This window comes from Trichoderma harzianum, assembly GCF_003025095.1.
Source record: "Trichoderma harzianum CBS 226.95 unplaced genomic scaffold M431scaffold_4, whole genome shotgun sequence".
Taxonomy (NCBI): Eukaryota; Fungi; Ascomycota; class Sordariomycetes; order Hypocreales; family Hypocreaceae; genus Trichoderma; species Trichoderma harzianum.
In genome coordinates, this window is record NW_020209252.1 from 1118326 (window position 1) to 1135762 (window position 17437).

General features: G+C 49.4%; 9 protein-coding genes across 9 annotated transcripts; 5 read left to right on the plus strand and 4 right to left on the minus strand.

Moving 5' to 3' along the window:
* Window positions 1-5: 5 nt before the first annotated feature.
* M431DRAFT_493074 (hypothetical protein) lies at window positions 6-2165 on the minus strand (the record flags this gene model as incomplete). The annotated part of the gene is made up of 5 exons (XM_024917068.1): window positions 6-881; window positions 943-1314; window positions 1409-1538; window positions 1611-1780; window positions 1926-2165. The coding sequence occupies 5 exons, from the start codon at window positions 2163-2165 to the stop codon at window positions 6-8; spliced, it is 1788 nt and encodes a 595-aa protein (XP_024776275.1).
* A 1775-nt stretch (window positions 2166-3940) lies between these two features.
* Window positions 3941-5369, plus strand: M431DRAFT_506366 (hypothetical protein). The gene is made up of 5 exons (XM_024918797.1): window positions 3941-4028; window positions 4107-4214; window positions 4308-4691; window positions 4804-4901; window positions 4958-5369. The coding sequence occupies exons 1-5, from the start codon at window positions 3980-3982 to the stop codon at window positions 5081-5083; spliced, it is 765 nt and encodes a 254-aa protein (XP_024776276.1). The 5' UTR covers window positions 3941-3979; the 3' UTR covers window positions 5084-5369.
* Window positions 5370-6359: 990 nt separating this feature from the next.
* M431DRAFT_3746 (hypothetical protein) lies at window positions 6360-7746 on the plus strand (the record flags this gene model as incomplete). The annotated part of the gene is made up of 4 exons (XM_024914672.1): window positions 6360-6411; window positions 6576-7034; window positions 7152-7647; window positions 7707-7746. The coding sequence occupies 4 exons, from the start codon at window positions 6360-6362 to the stop codon at window positions 7744-7746; spliced, it is 1047 nt and encodes a 348-aa protein (XP_024776277.1).
* Window positions 7747-8362: 616 nt separating this feature from the next.
* M431DRAFT_3747 (hypothetical protein) lies at window positions 8363-11252 on the minus strand (the record flags this gene model as incomplete). Its single annotated transcript, XM_024914673.1, has 4 exons — window positions 8363-9984; window positions 10038-10909; window positions 10971-11084; window positions 11215-11252. 4 exons carry the CDS (start codon window positions 11250-11252, stop codon window positions 8363-8365), a joined length of 2646 nt encoding a protein of 881 aa, XP_024776278.1.
* A 1380-nt stretch (window positions 11253-12632) lies between these two features.
* Window positions 12633-13469, plus strand: M431DRAFT_81201 (hypothetical protein; the record flags this gene model as incomplete). The annotated part of the gene is made up of 2 exons (XM_024923013.1): window positions 12633-12986; window positions 13053-13469. 2 exons carry the CDS (start codon window positions 12633-12635, stop codon window positions 13467-13469), a joined length of 771 nt encoding a protein of 256 aa, XP_024776279.1.
* A 263-nt stretch (window positions 13470-13732) lies between these two features.
* Window positions 13733-14246, minus strand: M431DRAFT_80057 (hypothetical protein; the record flags this gene model as incomplete). Its single annotated transcript, XM_024922894.1, has 2 exons — window positions 13733-13876; window positions 13944-14246. The coding sequence occupies 2 exons, from the start codon at window positions 14244-14246 to the stop codon at window positions 13733-13735; spliced, it is 447 nt and encodes a 148-aa protein (XP_024776280.1).
* Window positions 14247-14522: 276 nt separating this feature from the next.
* M431DRAFT_382463 (hypothetical protein) lies at window positions 14523-15543 on the plus strand. The gene is made up of 5 exons (XM_024914719.1): window positions 14523-14579; window positions 14631-14692; window positions 14812-14958; window positions 15043-15150; window positions 15212-15543. Exons 1-5 carry the CDS (start codon window positions 14537-14539, stop codon window positions 15221-15223), a joined length of 372 nt encoding a protein of 123 aa, XP_024776281.1. The 5' UTR covers window positions 14523-14536; the 3' UTR covers window positions 15224-15543.
* On the minus strand, window positions 15418-16047 carry M431DRAFT_81765 (hypothetical protein; the record flags this gene model as incomplete). Its single annotated transcript, XM_024923077.1, has 4 exons — window positions 15418-15542; window positions 15599-15675; window positions 15729-15820; window positions 15880-16047. The coding sequence occupies 4 exons, from the start codon at window positions 16045-16047 to the stop codon at window positions 15418-15420; spliced, it is 462 nt and encodes a 153-aa protein (XP_024776282.1).
* Window positions 16048-16660: 613 nt separating this feature from the next.
* Window positions 16661-17237, plus strand: M431DRAFT_529428 (hypothetical protein; the record flags this gene model as incomplete). The annotated part of the gene is made up of 4 exons (XM_024920762.1): window positions 16661-16768; window positions 16814-16959; window positions 16982-17176; window positions 17234-17237. The coding sequence occupies 4 exons, from the start codon at window positions 16661-16663 to the stop codon at window positions 17235-17237; spliced, it is 453 nt and encodes a 150-aa protein (XP_024776283.1).
* Window positions 17238-17437: the final 200 nt, after the last annotated feature.

The following is a 17437-nucleotide window of genomic DNA, read 5'->3' on the forward strand; positions in this document are numbered from 1 at the left end:
GCGCCTCATTCATGGCTGATGATCTTCAAAGTTCCAGGCACTAGCTGCGCTGGTTGCTTTTCAGGGCTACCTCTGAATGCTAGTGAGGTTGCTGGTGCAGCTGAGGCGATAGAGGATTGGATTTTGACCTGTTGATCTGTGATTTCTGGGGTCTTGTGTCTCTCGGGAGTCTTCGCACTGAACATAGGCACGGCTGCTCCCGTTTCAAACGTTTGCTGGATTGGGGTAGGCGTATCTGGCGGGCCGGTTGGTGCATCCTTCAGGTTTCCTTCGCTTGGGGTGGGAAGCAGGTTTGCTGCTCGCTCACTCGGAGTGAGAACCCCTTTCAGCTTGGGTGGTGTCACCGAAAGCTTCACGACCAGCGTTTCGGGTTGCACATCCAGGTCATCTTCGTCCATTGCCTCATCCTTGAACTCGTCCTCGTCCTCCGACTCTTCCGGAATCTGGGCCTCGACATCATCTTCATCATCACCAAATTCAGCATCACTTTCTCCATCGTCCGTATCTGTGAAGTTGTTCGCCCCGGAATCCGCCGCTGCCGACCTACGTGGTCGTCCGGCTGATCTCTCTGTAGCAGCCTCGACAGTGTCTCCTTGAACCTCATGTGGGAGGTCCTCCCCTGTAATCACGTTGAGTCGGGGAGGAGCTCGAACAGTGCGACCACTGGATGTAGTGACAGGGCCCGTCTCCGCTGGTGTGTTGGTTCCGGTATTGCGAGCTGAGCGCCTATAGCCAGTTGAATCCGAGAATATGTCTTCATCGTCGGAGTACGTGTACTTCATGCGCTTGCCGCGAGTACGGCCTTCGTATAGTGAAAATCCAGGCTCTGGGCGCTTGAACTGTTCCTTGCGCAACTGACGATACTCTCGCCGCTTTCGTTTCTGCTTCTTCGTTAACTCTGACTGAATGTGGGCGGTTAGGGCTGGCATGAGAAAGGGTTACCTCGTCTCCTGCTTCGAAGCGCGGGATGGCCTGGAGAATCTTCTGGCTGAGCTTCCTGGCTTTGGGGCCTCCATCCTTTGTCTCGAGCTTATCTGCCAGAGCCTTGAGCTCTTCAATGCTCCCAGCGACGCTCCACCAAGTACGGTTAGTGCCAGCAGGATTGCTCTCGCGGTATACACGGAAGGCGGTATCATCTTGTCCCTCAACCAAGAAATATCGGCGCTTGTCTCCATCAGATCCCCATGGCTGAACGGCGCGCGGTTGATTAATGTCGTCCTCGTGTCGATTCTGTTTGTAAGATTGGTTGATTAAGCCCTTGAGGGTATCGGACGATGACATGGCCCAAAGAACAAGAATGCGCAAAAGGTTTAACTGCGAGAACCGTGTCATTAGTCAAATGTACTCCAAAAGGATTTTTTTCCCCCGCAAATCAAGAAAGCCAATAGATGATAGAGAAAGTACTCACTCTTTCGGTTGGATTCATGGAGCTAAAGGTTGCGCCGCCAGCAAGGGGGTTCTTGTCCTCCCATGAGGAGGGCCATTGGTTCTTATGAGATGCAATTGCATCCTCCAAAGCTCTGCCATAATGACCTGCCCTGTAAGTTGAAAGGAGGAGAGAGGTATTAGCCTGGGCGCTCACAATGTTGGACGGGATGAATTAAGCATACTTGACATCTTGCTTCCGGTTCAGGAGAAGTCCGAGGACGGCGCACAAAAAATGCTCCGCCCGATCGCCTGGTATAGGTTCGACAACGTCTCTTTCCAATTCTTGTGGTCCGAAATGTGCGAGTGATTTGGGAAATGCGTCGCTGAAGCGGCTTCGGAACATCACCAGGAACTGCAGGTGTTAGTTAGTCGAGCCCAATGACGTCTGCACGCGAAATTTCGCGTCAACTAGACACTGTATACGCGACCTGTCGCCACACAGAAGCGACGAGCATTGAAGGTCGAATAAAGGAGCTTGTGAATGGAACAAAACGCACTGCAATATCAGGATTGTCGGCGAGGACATATTCGTGAGGTGGCGAGGGCGACCGTTTGCGCGGTGGCGGCGAGAGCTCCTTTGGTGGCTGCTCTGATAACTTGGGGAAGAACTTTAAGATTCCCGATTTAGCTGCGGTCGGCGCGTCGTCACTGAGATCGTCCAGCTCGGCATCCGAGGGGATAGGCGACAAGGACGAGAGAGACGAGAGATCGGAGGAGTCGTCTTCTACGGCAGCCATGGCGCTGAAGCTGGGTTTCTGCGATGCGAGTGCTGCGAGTGTGAAGGAGGGAGGTGGAAGAAGCACGTCGTTTGTCGACAGAGATGTGGATGCACTAGGTAGCTACGGTTCTGATAGGCCACGGGCGGCTATCAAAGTGGTCGTCACCAGTCACCGAACCAGACAATGCAATGTGAATGAAGAGATTAGAAGCCGCTCTGGGCTCAATCTCTCTTCTTAGGGGTTTAACTTGTTCATCCTGTCTTTACACCCAGGCCGTATTTCGGCATAACCATTGCCCGCGCATGCCACAGCTCCCGTCTCATCTGGCCCTCACAGAACGCGGCCAAAGCCAAAGTAGGCAGAGCTATGGCCAGCCCGAGACAGCCTGTCCAAATTAAACGCGAGCGCCGATAATTCAGATCCAGCACAGGTCGGGGCCTCAAAATCGTAGCTCAGGGTTCCATCACTCCCACCCGGCTTGAATTTACGAGTCTCTCCCCGCATCAAAGCCCTGCACCACCATCTGTCAGGGTACGGAGCAGGCCGCCGAAATGAACGCTTCCAGGAGCGATGCCTGACAAGCACGCTCATCAATGAGAGCAGTATTCTTCAGCGACGATGGAAGATTGGTGCCTCATGTCGAGCTCTTTCACGTGGGCGAGAATGCATGATAGCAGGAGCATAAGAAGTTGATATATCCCAGAGTTAGCAAGAGAACTGACTTCGCATTGGATGCACCCAGTGAAAAATGCTTAGCAACATGTTGATTCAGTGGCATTCCGCACACAATCTGGCGCGTCTCATGTCTTTGGCAGACGCTCAATCTCACGGCACGTCCCTCGGGTCTTTGCTCTTGGATGAATTAAGGTACGGAGTAGGAAATGTGGGGTTCTTCAAGTCCCCTGCACGGAAGAAAGCGGTCGACAAAATGATGAGCGAGTTCGAGAAAGGCAAAAAGGGTCAGCTATAAGTGAGATCGGGCAGATACCTTGTGTGCACGTTAGAGAAAGAGAGGGCTGCGGCATAGAATGCAAGCACATTGTTGGTGATGCAGAAGGTGATGCAAATACATATAGAGGATTGCACGATGCGAAACGAATTCTCGCTCTCTCATAGCACATAGAGGTCATGCCCATTTGCCCATGCAAAGCGAAGGTCAGAAAAAGCGAGACTGCAAAATGAATACGTACATACATTCAGTAATATAAGCACTTAAATAACTCGTTGAACGTTTATTCAGCCAGCACTCGAACTTTATTATACAAATATAGAAGCAGTTGATAGAAACATGTAAATATAGTAGCAGTTACTAGAAAACATTGATATAGTATCAGTTACTATTGAAATATTGATATAGTATCAGTTACTATTGAAATATTGATATAGTATCAGTTACTATTGAAATATAGATATAGCAGCTGCTCCTTTTGTAGGCGTATGGTTCAACTAGTGGGTGTTCGAAATCTTCCCGGTCTCGCTTTTTCTGTCCTCCGCTTGCCATGCACGGCAATTGATTGCAACTTTGCCGTCCCAGTTTTTTTTTTTGTCCATCGCTTTTGGGACCCTTGGAGAAGTGGAGGTACAAAGTACTTCCGGACTGGCCAATGCGCGACGCCGAAAAGGTCAGTCACGTGGTCAGGGTTCCTCTTCTGCGGCAGAGGTCCCGCACACAAAAAATTATCAGAAAGCGCAAGCGAGCGCCTCTTTGTCAAAACACCAAGCGGCCGGACTCAGGTAAAGTTCCCAACTTCTCGCGCTGCCGGTGGCCCAACACTGACATCAATCTTCTTCGAAGCTACCCGTAACATCGCAGCCAGCGACGTCGAGTCACCATGGGTAGAGTTATTCGCAACCAGAGAAAAGGCCGTGGCTCCATCTTCAGTGAGTAGCTGCCTTCCGAGATACCTGGGCATTGGGTGAAAGATGCGTTTGGAGATTTCTAACAATTTGGGAAAATAGCGGCCAACACCCGCCTGAACAAGGCTCCCGCCAAGTTCCGCACCCTCGATTACGCCGAGCGCCATGGCTACGTCCGCGGAATCGTGAAGGACATCATCCACGACCCTGGTCAGTCCCCGAAACGAACATCTTGGAAACCGACGACAGATGGGAATCCATGGGCCGAATTGTAGCTAACGAAGGGCTTCTTTGTGTATTTAGGTCGTGGTGCTCCTCTCGCCAAGGTCCAGTTCCGCCACCCTTATAAGTATAAGCAGATCACCGAGACCTTCATCGCCAACGAGGGCATGTACACTGGCCAGTTCATCTATGCCGGAAAGCGCGCTGCTCTGACCGTCGGCAACGTCCTGCCCGTCGGTGAGATGCCCGAGGGTACCGTTGTCTCCAACGTCGAGGAGAAGATCGGCGACCGTGGTACTCTCGGCCGTAACTCTGGTGGCTACATCACCATTGTTGGCCACAACCCCGATGAGGGCAAGACCCGTATCAAGCTTCCCTCTGGTGCCAAGAAGGTCGTCCACTCCCGATCTCGTGGCATGATCGGCATCGTTGCCGGTGGTGGCCGTACCGACAAGCCTCTGTTGAGTATGTGGAACCCAGATTCTTGACTTTTTTATCCTTTTTTCCGCGAGAAAAATAGCATGAAAAGTCAATAGCGAAAGAGTTGAAATGGTCTGGATGCTAACAATTGCTACAGAGGCTTCTCGTGCCAAGCACAAGTTCGCTGTCAAGCGTAACAGCTGGCCCAAGACTCGTGGTGTTGCCATGAACCCCGTGGACCACCCTCACGGTGGTGTAAGTTTTCCCAACTCGATTCGACAGACTCAAGCAGATACTGACCCCCATTACAGGGTAACCACCAGCACATTGGTAAGGCCTCTACCATCTCACGGTACGCCGTACAGGGACAGAAGGCCGGTCTTATTGCTGCCAGAAGGACGGGTCTGCTCCGTGGTACTCAGAAGACAAAGGAGTAAGGTGGCTAAAATTCATGGTCTCATTGGGATGGTGTTACAGTGGCTTTCTTACTATGGATGGTACTGCTCAGGAACGAAACTTGACATGGCTCCTCTGGCAAGTACTATTATGACATTTCGTTGCAAAACAAAAACAAACGACGAGCCAATTTCCTTGCAATCTCCCGACGTGAATGAGCCGGCGCATGACAGTGAGGTGGTGAAATGGTCATAATATACAAAGAATAGATATCCACGTAATTGACAGTTAATCCCATGTACAACTGAAGAGAGGAAGAATTTGGCATGTGAACACACAATACAGTGCTATGCTTTGATTGTCTCTACTTGCCCACTAGGTAGTTATCTCCCCATGTAAGCAATCGGTATTATATGATACTTAGCTATGCTCCCAGATCCTAAGTGGGAATTGTATCCCCATGGAGTATTAACTATCACCTATCGGCGAGTTTCTTTGGAGTCGGGCAATTCGTCCAACTGCCCCGCCATTCATCCTACGAAATCCAGGAATTGGCTTGTCAAAGCGTGCTCATATCAAGAAGTGGCGAGATGCTTTACGAGTGAGAGGGGGATGGATATTTGTAGAATCTCAAGGCATATCTATCTACCTTACCTATCTAGATACGACACACCGCATGTAATATGCAAATGATGCAAGTAAAGAAAGCCACCCACTCCAGCGCAGGAATCGGACACAAAAACTGTCGCCTACTCCGGAAGAGCAGGGGAAGGGAAGAAAAAGCCGGGGCCGCAAGGAAGACGCAAATCCCTCCTCTGCAGCTTACATGCTTTCTTACATGCGCACACATCCTAGGTCCTACTGGGTTCTGTAGATATCAACAACGGAGGCCGATGGAAACATGTTAGACTAGTATTTCGTCAATTGTTGAATTGATTTAGTATTGACTACCAGGTACTTAATGATTGGAGCATGAGATACATCGCTATGGCTTCCCAGCCCAACAATTCAAAAATGCGGCGGATATAGTCGGTTAGGTACTTTAGCATCTGGTGTGACGTGCATTGCCCAACATGTACCCTGTCAGCTGCAGCCGCCGAAGAATGGGAAAAAAAAAGACAGGGGCCATCTCATCTCATCCAAAACCCCCACCACTACGAATAAAGTCTGGTCCGCTCAAAAAACCACAATCCCGCTAAATTATTACTGCGACAAGCCCCTCCAACCTCCAGTTCCTTTCCACCTCCATACTTTCCTCCAGGACTTGTTGCCATTCAGTAAAAAAGCTCTAATAAAGAAAACCAAAAGTCAATCGCAATGGCTGCTCACAAGGAATACGCTCTCATCTGCCTGGAGAACCCTCTCCTCGGTATGTCTGTCCATTGAAACAAGAATGTCGTTGCAGCACCAGCACCAGCTGTCTGTCCTCTTTCTTGTCCGCTTGCTTGCTCTTTTCCTCTCTCTCCTGCTCTCTCATACTTTCGCCTCATGACTATAAATCACCGTTCACTAACCATGGAATTCCAATCACAGACATCCAGGCTGTCGGCGACCAGGCTCTTCTGGACAAGTACAACCTCAAGGCCAACGACGCCATCCTCGCCGAAGAGAAGCAGATCCCCATCTACGAGGACCTCCTCAACAACTTTGACGCAAAGCTCATTGCCGGCGGCGCTGCGCAAAACACCGCCCGCGGTGCCCAGTACATCCTGCCCCCCAACAGCGTCGTCTACTTCGGCGGTGTCGGCAACGACAAGTACGCCGCCATCCTCAAGGATGCCGTCAAGGCCGCCGGTCTGCGTGTCGAGTACCGTGTCGATGAGGCTCACCCTACCGGCCGATGCGGTGTTGTCATCACTGGCCACAACCGCAGTCTCTGCACTGACCTCGGTGCTGCCAACCACTACGGTCTGGACCACCTGAAGAAGCCCGAGATCTGGGCCCTGGTTGAAAATGCCGAGGTCTTCTACATTGGCGGCTACCACTTCACCGGTAAGTCAAGACGCAAGAGGACGCATAATGCTCAATCTAGATTACTTCTAGCTATTATATCTATCTACTCATTACATCATGACAAGGCCGAAGATGCTAACGCTCGTTGCTTCACAGTTTCCCCTCCCGCCATCATGGAGCTCGCCAAGGAGGCTGCCGAGAAGAACAAGGTCTTCGTCGTCTCTCTCTCTGCTCCCTTCATCCCCCAGTTCTTCAAGGAGGTTGTCGACGCCAGCGCCCCCTACTGGGACTACGTCATCGGCAACGAGGCCGAGGCTGCTGCTTATGCTGAGGCCCACAACCTTCCTTCCAAGGAGCCCAAGGACGTTGTCAAGGTTCTGGCCAACCTGCCCAAGGAGAACACCAAGCGAAAGCGTGTTGCCATCATCACTCAGGGCACTGAGCCTACCCTGGTCGCCATCCAGGGCGAGGAGGAGGTCAAGGTCTTCCCCGTCCGCCCCATCGACCCCGCTCTCATCAACGATACCAACGGTGCCGGTGATGCCTTTGCTGGTGGTCTGGTTGCTGGTATTGTCCAGGGCGAGTCACTGGAGGCTTCCGTTGACAAGGGTCAGTGGCTGGCCAAGCTGAGCATCCAGGAACTTGGTCCTTCGTAAGTCGACTCTTCATCCGTCATTCACATCCTAATCTGAGCTAACTCATCCTTTCTAGTTACCCCTTCCCCAAGCAGGTCTACTCTGCGTCATCGTAGAGTGCCTAGAATAGCGCATTGCTCTTGTAGATCCATTCCCAGCGGCTGGGATGGAGAGGGATTGGCGTTGAGGGATTAAAACGGGAGAAAAGGTTTCAACAACGGCGTTTTGCATCAACAGGGTAGAGAGCCCAGAAGCAGTGGCTCCCTTTGCATAGCGATTTGGTATCCTCCACGATACACAATCAGTCTTTGTCTTTTTCTTTTTTCGATGCTGATGCTTTCAATCAGTTTATGATGAACGATAGACCAGATTTTACCACCACAATATTATTCTTATTTCTGGCTTGAAAATTGCAACTTAATTTCCTTCCTTCAATTTGTGCGCTGTCATTCTTTCATTTGACGAAATGGGTATATCAAAAGAGCCATCCATCAACAAAATCAAACTGTGTCGCTTTCCAGATCGTCGTTGCGTAAAAAACAATGCTGTCGAACGAAGCATCTAAAATTCCAAATCATACATATCCTCAATATTAAGTCATGGCCTCTAAATAGCAATGGCTCACCATGCATCACATACACAACTCCAATGCGCGTGAATCCGGATTCGCCTTTATTTTCCCTCAGCAGGCAAGACGCCTCTTGTTCCAAGGTGCATTCGTGAAATCTCCATCTACCTGGAGTCTTGGTAAGCCGATCTCATGACGGCCCTGTTATAATCTGATGTCGTCTGGTCGATTTGAAAATGACCATTAAGTGCTTGGTTGGTCTCTCTCAGGAGGCTGTTCCGGAGGATGCGACCTTGATCTGCAGCAGACTGCGTGTTGTACTGCAAGCCGTTCGGTTGAGTGCCGTGATAGAGGCTGCTTGGGTGTGAAAAAGCAGAAGTGGTTGATGAGATTAGCGCTGGTCCGTAGTTTTGCTGCTCCTGCATGATGGTTGCAGCCGTCGGGTTCTGTGACCAGCGGTTGAAAGTTGAGGTGCGTGGAGTGCTCACGCTGAAAGCCTGCAGCAATTGCTCCTGGTGAAATGTCCGAGCTGCTGGGTCTGCTGGGCTGCCAATTCCGTTGGCGATGCTGCGCGAGAAGTTTCCAGGTATATCGCGACCAGGCGTAGTAAAAGGGTCTTCAAGGGGTATGTTTTCTGCAACAGACACATTTGGAGAGTGAGTTGCGCTGCGGTGACTTTTTGTAGCATCTCGGCTCATAGGCGGTGCGGATTCCCGAGAAAAAATCGGATTAGGCGTGCCGAACCAAGACCACGGAAGGGACTCGTATCTACGCGATGCGACGGATGAAGTAGGACTTGGCTCAGTTCTCAAGGAGCCTACCACATCATTTGCAGATGCCGGTTCCTTGGGAGAGCGCTCCAGGTCCATTGGAGTCGGTGGCCTCAAAAACTGGACCACCATATCGAGAACAGTCTCTGTGGCTCGATCCATCACTTCCGAGTCTTCATAAATGTCATCCGAGTTGTTCAGCAAACGTCGGCTGGCCTCCCTCTGGGCTTGTTCCGAATACTGCACCGCGTTCGCCGTTGCTGGCTCATGAGAATTCGCCGTGGCTTGAGTCGTCTCTTCTTCTTCTTTAGCAGGCAAGACGCCAACCGATTGAGTAGTGGTATCTGTAATATCCTGTGCCTCAGCCGCCTGAGCTTGCGGAAGCCCGGCATTGGGCTGATATTCAAAAACCAAAAGAGTTCCATCAACTTTATAAACCAGGGGGAAGGTGCCTTCATTAGCCAAGAAATAAGCACAGCGGAGGATATCTAGGATTCTTCCTATTCTTTCACTCGACTGGGAGGGGCAACCCTCAAGAGCTTGAGAGTAAGGCTTGCGGGTGCCGTCCTCACCGCAGTAGGCTCTGCAGTATTCGGGAAGCTGCTCTTCGTTCAGTGGCTGAAATCCCAAGATGAGAATGTCCTCCGGAAGCAGATAGGGGCAAGATTTCAAGTTCCCTATGTTGTAGTATTCGTCGCAGAGCAAGGTCAAGACTTTGGCCACCCCCTGAATCATGGTAGGGATGGACGCTCCAAACGCATCTGCCAAGCCGGAGATTTCGTTGCGGCGGGCCACGAGCCACATGCTATATATACGCAAGACGGGAAGTAGGGCTTCAACGACAGACGTCTTTGCTTGGCCTGTCTCGGAATCTTCTGGCTGATGGTCGAGGCCCTCGGCACTAGAAACAGCCTCCCGAAACTCAGACTCGAAAACCTTACAGAATGTGTGAAGAAATCTTGCGTTGAAGCGAAGTGTGAATTGGTAGAAGCGCATAGTCGCTTCTGTCTGCTTTTCTATTCAATGTTGGTCAGTATATTGTCATCAGCAGAGAAACGTCCTCACGTACCAGTATAGCGAGTCGTGGCCATATGATGCGCAAGCATATTGACCATTACCATCTTTAAAAGAATATTGAGAGAAGTGGCATTTTTGCAAGCCATTTCTAGCCTGTGCATCACTTCCCCTTCCAGTTCGTCTTGCTGATGGAATACCTCTCCTTTGTAGAAAAAGGCGTGCAACTTCACAAACCACATGGCAAAGTGTGCTTCCGGAGCAGAGATGTTATGTCTGGACCGGGATCCGTTAGGAGATAGCATCGTTTTGAACTCGGCCTCCAAGTTGAGCTGGGCGTTAGGATGAGGCGAGTCCACAGCCAAGGCGCGGTAAAAGTTGTAGACAACATCAAGGTGATTGTCCTGTTCAAGGTGAATAATTCCCGTCTGGTGAAAAGCGAAGCCAGATTGAGGTTGAATATGATGAGCCAGCCCGTAGTACACCAAGGCTCCTTCATAGTCTGAACTCTTGTGGCGAGCTTGAACCCGGTAGCGTGTCAGGTCTCCTAGGTGGATAAGTGTAAGATGGCAAGAGTACAAGATTTTGCGCTGTAAATCGTCCGAGACTGGGCTGATCTTGGATTCGACAGGCAATTTCTCAAGCTCCATCCCTTGCGCGATTCGTTCAAGCTCTGGGATATCGTAGTAGGCAGCAAGGCGCTGAACATAACCTTGATAAAACTTGGCAGCGATTCGCAGGAAATTGTGGTACATCTTTTCCACCTTGCGCTTCTCGACAGCATGGGAAGATTGCTTAAGGCGGCTTAGGATGTGTCGATACTCGGTATTAACCGTAGTGTGTGTGGACCATAAATGCTCCTCCGTCTTCTGTGTGATGGCATAGTCAAGATCGTGAAAAATGGTTGCCACACAGGCAAGGCGGAATCTGCAGGAGAGTAGCGCGTTAGTCAAAACCGATTCGAAGGTTGAGTATTCGGGTCGCATACTTGTCCAAAAGATTGTCTATGGCTTCGAACTTGGAAAGATCAACGCCAGAAGCATTTTGGGGCATGAGTTTGCCAACGTCTCTTACGAGCAGCTTGCGTAGCTTCTGGGCGTTACTATACCGGCAATGTCAGTCCTGTTCTCAACTCGAGCAGTCTCTCAAATCGCTGCGCATGAGTGACAATCGATTCTTCAACAGATCTCGACGCCATGCGCAAGGATTCGAAACGTTCGGAGTGTACATACCGCCAGGCCGTAGCCGCTGTAGGGGCAGAAGAAGCCATATTGTAGTTGGACTCGATATGCCCCGGGAATCGGCAGGTGTAATGAATTACGATTGTCTAATGGCGTGATAATAGTCGAGTATAGTATAGCTTCAGCTACGCAGTCGTCTCATGCTCTCGGGAATCCAAATCGCAAAGATCCAGACAGTCCATAACTCGGAACCACGGCGGATTGGGAGAGCTGGTACCGGACTCGGCTGGTGGTAATCGGGCAAGCAGCGGAGAGAGAAAACATTGGTAGGGATGGGCTTTATAGTAAAACAATGTGAGCACGAGAGTTTGCTTTGTTTACCAGTCCCGGGAGTTTCTTTTGGGTGGCGTGTTCGGCGTAATGCGAAGCTTTCCAGGGTTTATTTTTTGGAATGAGAGGATGGCGATAACAAAGTGAGCGGCTTCTGAACCCCTCAAGGTTAGTAGCTGTTCAGAGTGTGGTGGAAATTCTTCGGCTGTTCCTTTTTTTTTTTTTTTTTTTTTTTGTTTTTTTCCTTTGAGCGACAAAGCCACATCAAGGGCGAGGCGCCAACTCTCGAACGACACCATTGAACAACTTAAATTATATCGATTGAATTGATCTATAAATAATAAATAAAAAAATATAATATGCGCCGTTAAAGTCATTCACGATCCTTGTGTAGCTGCACATGCCTACAGAGATTCGTTCACTCAATGATTCAGGCTCTAATCACCTATGCCGTTCGGATGTATTTTGTTTTGCTCTGCTTCCGGGTGACATAGATGTGTTCAGGGCACTTATACAGAGGTCTAGTACTGAAAGCCACGCCGCTTTAATCTCCTTTAGAATCCACCAGCAGCTGGGTCATACAAACGTCGAAATGTCACTACTAGTCACTTGTATCTTTCAATGGTATCCTCCAACGGTATATCAAGGTATCGCCTCGTAGCCATGACGTTATAAGTCATGATGTCGAGATCCCGCATGTACCTACAGGGATTGCAGGCGCCCAGCCTGCTCGAGTTAAGCCCAGCAAGGAGTGCTAAAGATTAGATCTGCAACATGCAAACTGAACTGTGGCTAAAAACAGAGCACATGTACCTGGGGACACGGGGTGGGGCAAAACCCCCGCCAGTGGCTTTCAGGCCTTAGTACAGCCTCTCGACCTTTTGGGCTCCATCAACGTCTCAACTCACGACATTCCGCCAGTAACCAACCGCCTCGAATCATATCTTCTGCGAGCATCTGACTGTTTTTATTGGATATTATTTACTCTGCGCCATAGACTGTCTCAGCCGCTTTTCTGGTTTACTCTTCACTGTATTTGCATCTGTCCGCAACGCCACTCGCTCTCTGACTTTCCATCACGATATCGCTGGTTCAAGTCAAAGTAATATCTTGCCCCACAAAGCTCACTGTATATAAAGATGAAGCGCTCACGAGAGCCGGAAGAGCATATAGAATTCGATCCTCAAGACGGGGACTCTCACCATTCCGCGAACGCTGACGTTGATCTCCAGCCTATCTCGAAGATTGCTGGGCTAGATTCGGCTGTTGAAGACGAGGATAACGAATTCGTCATGAGATGCTCACTCCCCCCTCACAAAGAGCCGCTGGGCTTTCGGCTATACAGCGATTACGAGACTCATTATCACAATTTTCATACAAATAGGTGTATTGAATGTCGCAAGAATTTCCCAACTGATCACCTCCTCAGTATACATATTGAAGAATGCCATGATCCCCTGGCAAGAGTCGCCAGGGAGAAGGGGGAACACACAGTAAGCTACCTAGAGGCGATGCCTTTAGACCGTCTTCATAGGAATAGTTACTCTAACGTGGTCCAGTATTCCTGCTTTGTTGAAGGGTGCGATCGCAAGTGCATGACTCCTCAGAAAAGGCGTCTACACCTCATCGACAAGCACATGTACCCAAAAAACTTCTTCTTTGCCGTCACAAAGGACGGAATTGATGGGAAGCGCTCTCTTCTCATTGAGACCCGTCGAAGAAGATCTTCAGCTGGCTCCCAGCCACAGGCCAAAGAGCTTCGGCGTCGCGCAAACACTTTGGAAAAGGAGGCAGTACCTTCCGACAACAAATCACAATCCACTTCGTCTTCCACTACGGCACCCAATGGCCAAGTGGAGTCAGAGAAACCGGCAGATACTGAGATGGCAGATCTTACTGGGGCCATGTCAGCTCTACAATTCGTCCCTCCAAGTATCCGATTTGGTCGGGGTCGAGCAGGATTCTCAAAGAGATGATAGAAAGGAGTCACGTGGAGTTGAACTGGAGAATTATGAGATGATCAGCATGATGTAATGAAAGAATATGGCTCAGCTAAGATGAAGGATATCTACCTCTTTCGATCTCAACATCAACCCAATCTATGCCTTTCTCTTTGGTTGCCCGTCCGTGGAGCAATTTGATCGCAATTCGACGCCCGACGCCCTAACGCCTGTAGCAACTCTTCGGTTCGTTATTCAGATGATCAAGATGGAATCCAATCCAAAGCCACTGCCTCCTCTTAGTCGCTGGATGCACACCCTCTGCAACCACAGCTGACGCACTGCATGTCGCTATCTTCTTTCAGCTGAGCTCTTGGTACTCGGCAGATGCAAGTGCTATTGAAGTTCGTTTCCTTCGTTTGAACACAGCGTAGGCAGCAGAGCTATCGAATGTGTTAGCATTGTATGATTGAAGGTGATAAATGCAGCACGTTGAGGATAGCAACTTACCTTCTCGTAACCCTGCTTCTTCCACTTGGCGATTAGCATCGCATCGGCATAGCCATTCTTGAGCAACCATTCATAGAGCTGTTTGCTGATTGCTTCCTTCTCGTAATATAGATCGTATACGTAGCGGCTTCTCTGGTGCGCAATCTGGAAAATCTCCCACTGCGCCATGTGCTTTGGGCCGGGAGGAGGAGGCTTGTTCTGCGCATCCTTCATCTTGTTCGCAAAGATCAGGAGGTCATCTTCGATATCGCTGAAGCCCTCGGGCGGTGGCTTTCGTTTTGATGAATGTCTAATGGCCGGCATCTTGGACTGGTCGCAATGCAAATGGAAGAAACAAGAAGAGGAAAAGCCGATATTCCGCAACAAGTTTTGTACGTGATGGGCAGAAGCGAGCTTCAGGTGATTCCAGAAGCGCGTCGACAAGGCTGAGCTAAGCCACACCCGAGGGGCAAAGAAATGTAGCGTGTGGCGCAAACTGTAAATGGCGCCGGATCACGTGAGACTTCTATGCCGGGAGGTGGGCATGATTCCTTGCTATCAACTCAACGTCACGGCAGTGAATTTACTGCGCTGAGAAGCCTTCATCACCCGCCATGGCCATTACGCCGACCCAATTCGCCAAGAAGACGGCGCAGTGTGAGTCTTTTGCCCATGCCGACGATCCGTCAGAGCTAATATGTCAAACAGCGACCAGCTGGTCGGATGCGAAGCGTCGAGTCCTTTCTTCGTACCGCGAATGGATCCGAGCTGTATGTCCCGCGAAATCCCCTCCCGAGACCACCTTACCGGCCAGAGGCCGGAATGGAAGATGTTGCCGAGTGGTATATTGTCGTGGTATAGAACAGAAGTCTAATGGAGGGAATTACAGGCGCCTGAGATCCAGACGATGTACAATGTCCCTCTCCCCATTTCTACCCTCCGGACACGGATGCGACAAGAGTTCGAGCGACACCGATACACGAACCAGCTGTCCATAGTTGACGTGCTTCTCTTCAAGTCCCATGCAGAGTACCAGGTACGAATGCTGCTCCAAGAAAAAATACCATGAACCACGCTTTGATGGGAGGGAAAGGCAGCATGCTAATTGCGCGGGGTATAGGAAACAATGAACTTCTGGAAGCAGCAGACTCACATCTTGTCTTATTTCGGCGAAAACTTTAGAGGAGACAAGAGGCTTCCGTCCAGCTTCATGGCTGGCTTCCTTGAGGTGAGTTTACAGAGCAGCAACTGCACTAGCCAATCAACGTGGAGCTAATAAAGCTTGATAGGGTCGAAATTAGAAAGACAATGCAAGAAACTTTGTTTTGTAAATATCTCTGTATAAAGATTTTGTGTCGAAACCTTCCATATAACGCCATGAAATCGCATAATGTGCATATACAATGACCCTTCTATGCGTGTGAATTACCAGTTTTCGGATAGCAGCCCAGTTTCCACCATATTGCCCCTCTTATTTCCCTTTCCCCCTTCCTAATCATCGGTCAATGCCCTGCTCTGAGTTGAACTGCTGCCTCTTTGTCCAGAACTCCTCGGCCACGACGTCGCACACGTCCTGCAGATCACTCAAGCCCTTCTTCAGGGCATTTACGGCTGTGCCGTCTGTAGACAAGAACGTTAGTGGAAATTCACACATGATGGAGGAGATCAAATATTACCATAAGTTTGTATTCTGATGTTCATCTTGGGCTCAGATGGGTGAGGAATTGAGTAGGCGCAAAATTCAACATCAGGGCTAGGAGACATTAGCTTCGATCAACTGGATAGCTATGTGGCTTGGCAGCATACTTCTTCATGATAACATATCTCAGAGCATTGCCCAAAGTATGGCCTTCATCGGTAAACTCAAACGAAGCCGCTGTGTCCGTTGAACCAGGGAGCTGTCGCCTCGTTAGTAAATCAAGATTCTCTCAGCCATGCTAGAACTCTCTGGCCATACAATTCGCACTCTCTGAGGCTCGACCTCTTCTTCCTCTTCCTCCTCGGCCTCGGCATTCTCCCTCATTTCCGCATCCTGGTTGATTTCATCTTGTCCGGACGGCGGGACGTCCTGCATATCAGCGTCCTGAGATGAGGCATCCGCCTGCGCCTTTGTTCGTCCAGGCATCTTTTTGTCTGAGGGGCGTCAAAAATCCGGGTGGTTTTCGTTTGAAAAGTCCCGTAACGACAATTTTCTGCCGTTGAGAATGTGCGATAACAAAATTAAAGAATGACGCAGCTTTTCTCTAACCTTTCGCAATGGGCTTCACAATCAAAATTTGGCGGCTCATGAAATTTTGACGAGAGCGCGCCGATAGTGGGGCATTTTTTTTCGCTGCCGGATTACGGAAGCGGAATGGGTGCATAGAAGTGGAGCGCCACACCCCCAGAGGGTTTTCCAGGTTAGCCTCAAGTAGAGGTTAAATGATACCAAGTTTCTACAGTAAAATGCAAACTCAGATGGAGCATAACATGAGGCAGTATATATCTTTTATTGGATTATCTTAATTTTTCAACACTGTGGACTATTAAGAAACCTTCGGGTTCTAAGTTTGCCTTGAGGACAGCCACCTAATGACTTAGTATATAAGGCAACTCTCCCCTTAGTAGGTATTCTCAACCTCTTAATATGCTGTAAGAGTGGGTGTGTCTTTCTGCGTTACCACAGGGATTATTGTTCTAAACCTGATCAGAAATTGTATTTTCATCAAAACATCAGCTGGGTCTAAGCTAGGGTGTTGATGGCCGATGATGACGATAGCGAAGAAGAAAATGGAAACTTGTCTTGTGGCATTTCTTCCACTCTCAATTATGCTGAAGCTGAGGCTATCGAGGTTCCTATGGGAGAGGTCAGCCAAAGGCTGAGTGGGTGTGTCGCTAGGAGTTACCACTAGCACATCATCATGGGCTCTAAACCCGATCAGAAGCTGGGGCGTCGTCAAGACATCATTCAATTTGATGACAAAAAGGCCAATGATGAGACTATACCAGAATGCTCTCCAACTGGAGGACACGCGACATACCACATGTCGCCAAGATGGTATGAAACTGAGGCCTTGTAGGAAGTCAACCGGTTGGGTCCGTTGGCTTACCGGAAATTGGGGTAATCAGTCGACAATAAGAAGAGAATTGACGAATAAAAGTAGAGAGGAGGCCGCTGAGGAGAAATGTTGGAGGGAAGAATTGCGATACGAGGACGATGAGAATTTGTTACCGATATGGGAAGCGAGCATTAACGTCGAATTGATCGAGTATGTGTAAGTACATACCTATGTACTTACACATACTCGATCAATCGATATATCTGTATCTAGGTAGATATAGGTAATAGATACAGATATATCTAATAGATGCAGATATATCTAGTACCTAGATGCAAATATATATACTAAATATAGGTAGGTAGATAGATCCAGTACTCATAGTTCATAGAACACTAATTGAGAAGGAAGGTGGTATGGAGAGAGAAGATAATTCCGGAATGGGGGAAAAGAGAGTACAGAGATAGGAAAAATAGA

What these genes read in the sequence shown, in the direction of transcription:
- M431DRAFT_506366 (XM_024918797.1), top strand. Translation starts at nt 3,980, where the DNA reads ATGGGTAGAGTTATTCGCAACCAGAGAAAAGGCCGTGGCTCCATCTTC. An exon ending in AGGCCGTGGCTCCATCTTCA is followed by an intron (nt 4,029 to 4,106) that starts GTGAGTAGCTGC and finishes TTGGGAAAATAG; the next exon opens with CGGCCAACACCCGCCTGAAC. An exon ending in GGACATCATCCACGACCCTG is followed by an intron (nt 4,215 to 4,307) that starts GTCAGTCCCCGA and finishes TTGTGTATTTAG; the next exon opens with GTCGTGGTGCTCCTCTCGCC.
- M431DRAFT_382463 (XM_024914719.1), top strand. Translation starts at nt 14,537, where the DNA reads ATGGCCATTACGCCGACCCAATTCGCCAAGAAGACGGCGCAGT. An exon ending in CGCCAAGAAGACGGCGCAGT is followed by an intron (nt 14,580 to 14,630) that starts GTGAGTCTTTTG and finishes TATGTCAAACAG; the next exon opens with CGACCAGCTGGTCGGATGCG. An exon ending in ACCGCGAATGGATCCGAGCT is followed by an intron (nt 14,693 to 14,811) that starts GTATGTCCCGCG and finishes AGGGAATTACAG; the next exon opens with GCGCCTGAGATCCAGACGAT.